This window comes from Coptis chinensis, chromosome 4 (genome assembly GCF_015680905.1).
Source record: "Coptis chinensis isolate HL-2020 chromosome 4, ASM1568090v1, whole genome shotgun sequence".
Lineage (NCBI taxonomy): Eukaryota > Viridiplantae > Streptophyta > Magnoliopsida > Ranunculales > Ranunculaceae > Coptis > Coptis chinensis.
Window position 1 is genome coordinate 26,007,766 of NC_141459.1, and position 9,889 is coordinate 26,017,654.

Below are 9,889 nucleotides of genomic sequence, written 5' to 3' on the forward strand. Positions count from 1 at the left end.
TTCCTATCCTTAACAAATGTTTATCCTATTATTTTGTTTTATCTATTATCTATTATTATTATTATTATTGTAATAGGAAAAGTAAAAGTAAAACACGGGGTGTTATAGAAGTATCGAGAGAGTTATTGGCTGAGATTTTAGGCATTACGCCTGAACGCCACCTCGTAGCCACTTTGCAGGAATCCCATTATACTGGAGTTCCTGCATTGATGAAAGACACTATCATGGAGGGTCAGTACAATCTGAATTCTCATTTGTTCGACATTAATCTCTACGAAACAACCAACTGGTTGTAGCTCATTAGATTGGTAAGGACGTCATCGGGAAGGAGAAAGTCAGCGACATCGGTCTAACATGTCTTCACGTTCTCTGGATATTGCAGGAGAAGAGGTATAACTTTTGCATCCTCGAGTTTATTTTAACTATGATTAGAGGCGTTGGAAAGAGTGTTGCGCCCTTTCCGGTATTGATCACTAAGATCATGCTGTCTTTTAGAGCTATTACAAAATCTGTTCGTATTATGATAAAATTGCATTCAAATGCAATTATTTATACGAAGTGTATCCAAAAGACTTGGAAGTTGCCGGAGGATAGGGTTGTTAGTTCGGATGATGAGGTGGAGGACATGGGATGTTTTGAGGCCGATGCCTTGGAAAAGTGTACTTCTGATGTAGAATGCATGTCAGTGCTTCATTGTGGCATGCGCTCGCTTAATATTATTTGTAAAGATCTCCGAACTCGGCAGACTACCATACATTAGAATTATAAGACTCGTGCCCAACGTGAGGATGAGCGTTGGGAAGAGATGAAAGCATTTATAGATAAACAGCGCAAGTTCTGAGTAGAAATACTAGAATGTTTGCCAGCCTAGGGGGGTTCTTTTTCTGAGGAGGCGTCTGTGAGGCATGAACGTTGTCGAAGAAGGACGACTGACTCTGGCCCTTCTTCGTCTCAGGGGACATCTTCATCTCGTGGCTAGTGTTTAGAAAAATTTGTTGTTTTGATGTTATTTAGTTGTTTTATTGTTTTTATTAGTTTGGATGTTAAGTTGTTAAATTTGAATTCGGTAGTTAATTGTATTTTAAATTTTGATTTTAATTTAATGTGGTTCTTTTCTACGTATGCGATAATTTTAACATTAATCCCACCTTCCTGAATTGTTTGGGGGTGGTATTATTTATTTTAGCATTGTTTTGATATGATCCACCATTTTAGAAGTAATATTTTGGTGATTGTTGGGAATGTTGTCGATATTGGCATGGCTATGATTAGATATTGTGGTAGGATGAAATTTCAATGAGTTAGGAAGTTGCTATTCTAAATTCAACCTAAAAGATATTAGGTTTGTTTTGGAATAAGGAATATGGGTTGTTTCCATTTTAGGTTTTGGAAATATTTTGTTTTCGGCAAATGCCTTAAAATTTTTGGCAACTTAGTAAGTCGATTTAGAAACTAAAACCCTATATAAACTTCCTTCATTCTCCACACAAACCCACACATCTCACTTTCATCTCTTACCTTAAATCTCAAATTTTTCATTTTATTTTTCACTTCACCCTGCTCAGAACACACGGAGCGCGACCCGCGCCCTCCTAAGACAGATTGTGAGCACGCTAAGTGCTGACACGCCTGTTCCTCCATTTACACCTGAGCGCGACCCGCGCCTTGACCTCCGTAGGCACGAAAAATTCCATTTTTTTTTTGTGGTTGTTCTAGGATCGTTGCAGCTCTTCTAGATAGTATCTATTGTGATGACATCCCCTTGTATCATACCAGAACAGTCTTTTGAAGACTTGTTCCAAAGTGACACCTATGGTGCGTGGTTTCACGAAGTAATCATACAAGCAGGATGGTAATCTTTAATGGTAAGTTCTGATGAACTTCACTTTCCTACACTTACCTCGTATTTTTATGACCATTGTAAATTCTTTTATCAGATGGACGTGTTCTCCATCAACATTGATGACGAAACAATGGAAATAACCAAGTTCTTGTTGGCTTTTGTTGTTGAGCTTCCTATGCCTGCTGAGATTCAAGACCCATGGGGCTACATAGTTGATAATTACTCTGCCTACAACTATGAGCTTTTGCATGTGACTTATGGGGCTGGCATTTTCCGTGTAGAGGACCAAGGGACATATAACGTAGCCCTTGGTAGCTTGTCCCTTAACGTGGGCACGACCATGTTCTTTATCATGCTAAACATATTAGGGGAGTGGCATTTTTCTTCTGCGAATGACGCCACTTGCGATGTTTTCCTTGCTCTAGCTAAGGGATGCCTACTATATGATCTCCCTAAGACATTAATGTCTAGTTTAGCATGAGCCCAGAGTATGAGGCATAAGTACTTTCTTATGCCTGTTTTAGTTTGCCGTATTATGCTATGTTTCTTCCCTGTTTTTTATGCCTGTTTCACGGATTGGGTTGGGGTTGACATTGTGAGACCCACCAATTGTATTATTCTATTTTTCCGTGCTATGACTTGGCCGGGATGGCAGGTGCAACCTTATTGGGTTGCCCCCTACACCCCATCCGACCAAGTGGCGCTAAACAGGTTAGCGATTGTAGATGATAAATGGTGTGAAGCCTGAGAAATCACCATGGCGTGGCAGGATCCGAAGGAACCTTATTTCTTTATAGAAGAGGATAAGGATGATGCTTAAATGTGGGAGATAAGGTAAGTTTTTAGTTTCAGTTAGTGTCTGCTTATATCCCAAGCAATTTGATTCTTGTTAACCCCATAACGGGTGGAACTCATATAGAGTTGCGTCTGTTTTTCTTTTTCTATATTAGTATGTTTTAACCATGTTTTGCAGATGTTCTAGAATTTCACGCGTTTCCATGGTATTTTTCTACCCTTTTTATATCAATACTTTGAGGACAAAACATGCTTCTTGTTTGGGGGTGGCATAGAAACACGTGTAATTAAGGCATCTGTTAGGATATAGATAGGTACAATATGCACTTGTTTTCTAGTAAAAATTCAAAGATTTCAAAAATTCAAAAATATAAATAAAAAGTTTATGCTATACACTTAGGAATATTGATATTGTTTTCTTTCTCTATGCTCTTAATAATCTAGAAGTCTCACATAGCTTTTGCATTATAATAGTTTTTAGAAACTTAGGTTAAAATGTATATAATAATCTTTGTATCTTTCTATAAATATATTGCATGAGTATCTATGATTGTTTGGCAGTAAATTTCTGAAATCTAGGCTAGAGTACTTATTCTACAAATCCTGTGAGAATATAACCGAAAGCCTTATATGAGTGAAAAAAAAATTGAGAAATGACACAAGGGAGAAGTAAAAACTGGATAGAGAAATCACACGTCCACTTGCCTGATCACTATACCATATCCTAAGCGAAAATTTAGGCCTTCTTTGGATCGATATAGCCAGAAATTCAAACCTATGAATTATTTTCCGCTAGTCACTCCTCTGAGCCTTTCTTTAGCCTTTCACAAACCGCAAATCCTTTACCCTTTTACAAAAACAAAACAAAATAAAAAATCAACCTACCCATTATAGAATGAGTCTGAGAATAAGATGAGTGAAAAAAAGAGAAAGAAAAACCCCGTGTAAACAAAAATTAGTTAGTTGCTTGAGAAAAGAAAAAGAAAAGAAGTTTCCATCCAAAGAAAAGAAAAGAAAAATAAAAATAGAAACAAAATAAAAACTCCAAAAATAGAATAAAAGGAGTCAAAAAGCCAAAATAAAAAGGCTAAGGATGGAAACAAAGTATAGAAGCAAAAGAACAAGGGTTTCTCTAGTTACATAATATGAAGACCCTATTAACTCAGACTTGTCCTTTTGAATATCCATTTCCTTCCTTCTTAAACCATCTCATAATCTCCGCAACACCTACATAAGACCTCTAGCTCAATTAGGAATATGTTAGTGTGATAGTAAGTGGCAGATGTGTTTGATCGACTTTGGCTTCCTTGTGTGTCATTGAGATTGTAAGATAAAATATGCCCACTACATACTGGAGTAGCGAAACTTGAGCGGAAAAATCAAAGTGTTTTTGTCTTGACATTTATGTGAGGACCTACTTAAGGACGCTATTCCAAAGTTTTAGAAACGGAACTGTTAGTGAATTTCATAGTATTACTCATTGTATATATGTTTATTCGTAGATGATTGATTATTATGCATATATTAGCTTAGGTTTCTACTTGATTATTTTGTATTCATTGCTAGTGATATGTATAGATAATTGAGACATAAATAAGGAAACAATAGTTTTATTTCTTAGTCGTTGTAGTATAGATGAAGTTTGTAAGTACCTTCACGGGAAAACTCTCCCGAGGCTATAACTTGTCCACTTTGGAATTCCTAGTGGTTTAAGACCTTGTTGTATATAGTTAATGCAATCGCACTCGGCGAAATGAGATTAGTTAGAACTCCACTTTTGGTCACTTATGCTAATTTCTCATATTGGATTGAGGACAAGCAAAATGTTATTTAGGAGTGGCTTGATAAGAGCCCAAAATTGTAGTTTTAACCCCTTAACAATAAAACTTATAGACCAATTATGCGAGTAATAAATAAGAGTTAATGCTGATTACGTGTTTTTATGTATTTAAGGCATTGGAGTCGATTATGTGCAGGAATGTGTCACTTTTGCGGGATAAAGGAGCAAGGGTTGGTTGCTAAAAAGTTCTGTGATTAAAGGCCAAAATTCAAGGAGAAAAAGCCTTTTTAAAGCTCGGTCAAAGCTGAAAAGTCAAAGTCAACGCGGGCAGAAACAACGCACAAAAGTCAGCAGAACTTCTGACAACCGTATCTTTGGACTCAGAACTCGGAATTGGGCCTACCTTATGTCAAAACGACCATCTTGGAAAGAGCTTAATTTCTAATTGTCCAAACCTAGACCCAATTAGAGGAGTAGAAGTGGATGAAAAGTCTGTTGAAGTCAAATCCAGCTAAAAAAGGGCTCTGTGGACTGAAGAAATTGGGTTTTGGGTTCGATTTTTCGGCCCAAAACATGGCTCCAGGCCCATGCAAAATTGGGGATCTCTTTCTCTTCTTGAAGGGAGGAAAGGGGCAGACTCATTAGTTAGACCGAGATTAGAAAATAAATTAGCTTAGACTCCATTAGTTAGTTTTAATTACTTTGTTTTAAATTCAGTTTTGAATTAGTATTGTTATTATTCATTAGATCAATAAAAATGGTTAGTTATTCATAAATTTAGTTTTAGTTGATTAAATCACTTAGATCTAAATTCAATTCTTTAGTTATTAATCATTTCTTAGTTGTTAATTCAGTTTTGAATTCTTGAGTAGATCAATATAGCAAATTTATAATCTTTATATCATGTCTTGTTTTAATTCCTATAGAAATGATAGTTTTATAAATCAAGGCTAAACCTCCATTAGAGGGGTTTGAGGAAGCCTTGATGAAAACTTGATTGTGTAGTATAAAAATAGTTGTAAGATTCTATTCCACTCTAGAAGGTAGTTGATTCGCCATGAGAATGGGTTGAACTTCCTCACATGCTAGTCATTATTTGGTAGAGATTTCCATGAATGATTAGGGATTAGAACAACCAATTCTTATCGTAAGAACAAAAAAATTGGATTACAATAATCTATGCTAGGTTATTAAGTTGAATTCAAGGTGGAATCAAATTCCCCTAATTCTTTATCTAGATTCGTATCTTGCTTAGTATTTGAATTGCCATCGTAGTATAATTTCCATCATTACTCTCATTAACTTTGATAGACTGATAATCGTAGTTAACTTAGATTTCTAAAGAACTAGGAGTAGAACGAATCTTCTATTCCAACTCTATTGCAATAGCATCGAGAGTAGAAAACTTTGATAATATTAATTAAGAAAATTGTTTTAGTTTTACTTATGTTTGAGTCTCGTTACTTATTCATAGGTAAAACTATCGTTTTCCCTATTATCAACGACACACCCACGTTCACTCAACTCCCGCTTCGTTCAAACTCTTCAAATTCTCTAGGTATACAAACACAAAAAAATAAACATTTTCGCAAGCTTCCTTCAAACTCTCGTAGGTACAGAACCAATAAAAAAAAAACACTTCGCGACTCTATCTTCACTCTCTTAACCTAAATCAATTCCTCCCGACTCTCTCAACCTAAATCAATTCCTCATGACTCTCTCTTCCCTCATTCTTGATCTAAAATTTATTACCTCTCCAAAATTCAGTGCGGTAATTGAAGACGGACAAGGTTAGTTCTTTATCTCTCTTCGATTTTGAACTTGTTACAGTAAAAAGTTTTGGTTTTTTGAGTTCTATACCAATATTTTTTTTTAGAACAGGGGAATTTCAATTGATTTTGATTAGGATTTCTACGTGTTCACACCTCTCTCAAACAACAATATCCAGTTAAATTAAGTAAGGTATGGGTTTTCATTTGATTTGATTTTTTTTTTACAATTTGTGCTTTATTCCTGATTTGAGGTGGTCGTTAGTGTTTTTTTTTGTTTATGAAAAGAAGGTTTACTTTAGGGGCAATACAGGGTTTCACAAATGGTTATCTAACATGATTTTTTTTTTCATTTTAAACTAGACTATCTTTTTCAGTTAACTCTATTTTGGTATTTGCTTGTTTGTCAACGATAAAGACTTATCGTATTTTGTTTTGGTAGCCTGAGATGGACAAGTCCTGGATGTCGAGAGATATATTTTCTAATGAATATGTAGAAGGCGTTAAATAGTTTCTTACATTTGCTTTTGATAATGTAAAACATAAGAATTGTATACCCTGTCCATGCATTGAATGTGGGAATATGTACGAATTTGATATAGTGGAGGTAGGACGTCATCTGAGAACGAAAAGGATTGAACAAACGTATTGCACATGGGTGTGGCATGGGGAAGATGCTCCAAAGGAGTCAGTATCGAGTAGGGAGTCAGAGGAAGGTTTTGATGAAGGTGGACTAGATGAGGCCGCAAACATCGCAAAAATGTTTGAGGCCACTCAGGAGACTTTCATGGGGAACCCTGAAAAACTTTGTGAACTGATTGAAGAAGCTGATTTACCTTTGTACGACGGGTGTAAAAGATACACCAAGTTATCATCTCTGGTTAAGCTTTTCAATGTGAAGGCAATGAGTGGGTGGTCTGATAAAAGCTTCTTTATGGTGTTTGCTCTGTTTAAGGATATGCTCCCAGATTACAATGAGCTGCCTTTGACCATGAGAGAGGCGAAGGAAACTTTGTCTATTTTTGGAATAAAGCATGAGAAGATTCACACATGTCCCAATGATTGTATTCTCTATAGAGGTTTAATAAACAAGGATAGAACTACTTGTCCTACATGTGGAGCGTCAAGGTATAAGGTGAAAAAGAATAATCCTGACCAAAATTATAGTGTTCCAGCAAAAGTACTATGGTATTTCCCAATAATCCCTAGACTTAAAAAAATGTTTCAATCTGTTAAAACGGCGAAGAATTTGGTATGGCATGCTAATGAAAGAGAGGTAGTTGATGGTCAAATGAGTGACCCAGCTGATTCCCAAGCATGGAGACATGTCGATCAATCTTGGCCAGAGTTTGCAGCTGATTCAAGAAGTCTTCAGTTTGCACTTTCAACCGATGGCTTCAATCCACACAGCTCTCTTAGCAGCAAGCATAGTTGTTGGCCTGTTATATTGGCGACTTACAACCTGCCACCATGGGTGTGCATGAAGAGAAAGTTCTTAATGTTAACATTGTTGATATCAGGTCCACACCAACCTGGTAACAACATTGATGTTTATCTTGCACCTTTGATTGAAGATCTTCAGTTGTGATGGCAGCCCGGTGTTGAGGTATATGATGCCTATAAGCAAGAATCCTTTATACTTAGGGTTGTGCTATTGTGGACAATCCGTGATTTTCTCACCTTTGGAAACTTAGCTGGTTGTACTATCAAGGGGTATTTTGCTTGTCCAGTATGTGGCAAAAATACAGATTTTATTAGATTAAAACATGGAAAGAAGAATGTATACCAAGCACACAGGAGATGGCTTCCAGAAAACCATCAGTACCGAAAGGAGAAAAGACCATTTAATGGTAAGCAAGAGCTGCGATCAAGTCTAGAATCATTAAACGGGGTGCAAATCTTCACAAAAGTTGAGCATTTCAAAAACTCATGGGGAAAGCCACCAGAAAGTGCTAGAAAGTTAAAAAAATCAAAGAAAGAGAAGACGCGAATTAGGTCCAAAGGTTCAAAGAAAAGAAAAAGGGGAAAGGAGCAAATAAGTTCTAAGGATACAGAAACACCAAAGCGGAGGAAAAATGACGGTGTACACAAAAATCATGAGGAAGGTCGCTGGAAAAAGAGATCTATATTTTTTGAGTTGCCTTACTGGAGACATTTTCTTTTGAGACATAACTTGGATGTCATGCATATTGAGAAAAATGTGTGTAATAGCATCATTGGGACTTTGCTTAACATTCCATTGAAAACAAAGGATTCACTTCAAAGCCGACTTGACCTTGTAGAGATGCACTTAAGGGAAAAACTAGCACCAGAGAAGAGAGGGACAAGATTCTACCTACCGCCAGAATGTTATACATTATCTAGAGAAGAGAAAGAGGAAGTTTGCAACACACTGTTTGAACTGAAGGTCTCAGATGGATATTGTTCTAATTTCAAATCTTGTGTTTCAATGAAAGATTTGAAATTATATGGTCTTAAATCTCATGATTGCCACCGACTAATACAACAACTTCTTCCTGTGGCGATACGATCAGTGTTGCCAAAGCATGTGAGGTATACCATTATTCGGTTATGCTTCTTCTTTAATGCTTTTTGCACAAAAAATATAGTGGATGTGTCGAAATTGGATAATATTCAGAAAGATTTGGTGGTAACTTTGTGTTTGTTAGAAAAGTTTTTCCCACCATCATTCTTCGACATCATGGTGCATTTGACAGTTCATCTTGTAAGGGAGGTCGAGCTATGTGGTCCAGTTTTTTTTTCCGATGGATGTATCCCTTTGAGAGGTAAGTGAATGTTTTTTTTTAAAATTTATTTATTAAATGTCTCACAATGCACGTATCAAATGTTTAAAGCTTTATAAAACTTTCTAGGTACATGATGGTGTTAAAGGGATATGTTAGGAACCGAAACCGTCCAGAAGGATGTATGGCGGAGAATTATATTGGAGAAGAAGCTGTTGAGTTTTGCACTGAATTTTTGAGTGAAGTAGATGCAATTGGAGTTCCTTCCACAAGAAACATGACAGACAATGATTTGGAAGATGTAGATACAATTTGTAGTGGAAGACCGATTGGGGGTTCGCATGTTGTTGAAGTTGATGAGAAGTCCTAGCAACAAGCACAACTTTATGTGTAGGAACACATGAAAGAAGTTTAGCCTTATTTCAAGTAAGTAGATAAACGCACAATAGTTCAATTTAACTAGATGTTTATCTCCAACGTTTCCATAAGGGAGGTGGTAGTTAATACTTGTATTCTTTTAATTCTTAACATAAAAGGGAGCATATGGACTACCTAAGACTTCAAAATCATCGCAAGGGTGTAAAATGGATAAAAGCTGAGCATAATCGCACCTTTATTAATTGGCTTCACCAAAAGGTATGTTTTGTTAACACTCCATTGTTACTTAAAAAATTAAAACACTGTTCTTAACATTGTTTGAGAACCATGTTGAGGAAAAGCAAGACATACCAAATAACAAAGTCTTTGACACGTTGCAGTTTTTGGCCATGGGACCTAGTCTAGATGTGTTAAAATATTCTTGATATGAAGTTAAGGGTTTTCGCTATCACACAAAGGACCGAGAAGCTAAACTAGTCAACCAAAATAGTTGAGTCAGTGTAGTGGGCTCAACAATGCAGATTTCTAGTGCCAAGGACAAGAATCCTGTAATTTCGGATATGTGCTTTTATGGTGTGCT

At 36.3% G+C, this 9,889-nt stretch overlaps 1 protein-coding gene across 1 annotated transcript; it reads left to right on the forward strand.

Annotated features, from left to right (window-relative positions):
* Window positions 1-6,770: 6,770 nt before the first annotated feature.
* LOC147502924 (uncharacterized) lies at window positions 6,771-9,301 on the forward strand. Its single transcript, XM_086604652.1, has 4 exons — window positions 6,771-7,661; window positions 7,782-8,740; window positions 8,857-8,973; window positions 9,061-9,301. Exons 1-4 carry the CDS (start codon window positions 6,771-6,773, stop codon window positions 9,299-9,301), a joined length of 2,208 nt encoding a protein of 735 aa, XP_086460778.1.
* Window positions 9,302-9,889: the final 588 nt, after the last annotated feature.

Bases quoted from the DNA above. Each gene is read 5' to 3' on its own strand.
- LOC147502924 (XM_086604652.1), top strand. From the start codon at position 6,771: ATGTACGAATTTGATATAGTGGAGGTAGGACGTCATCTGAGAACGAAA. The intron at 8,741-8,856 runs GTATACCATTAT...TGTGTTTGTTAG, and splicing joins GTGTTGCCAAAGCATGTGAG to AAAAGTTTTTCCCACCATCA. The intron at 8,974-9,060 runs GTAAGTGAATGT...AAAACTTTCTAG, and splicing joins TGGATGTATCCCTTTGAGAG to GTACATGATGGTGTTAAAGG.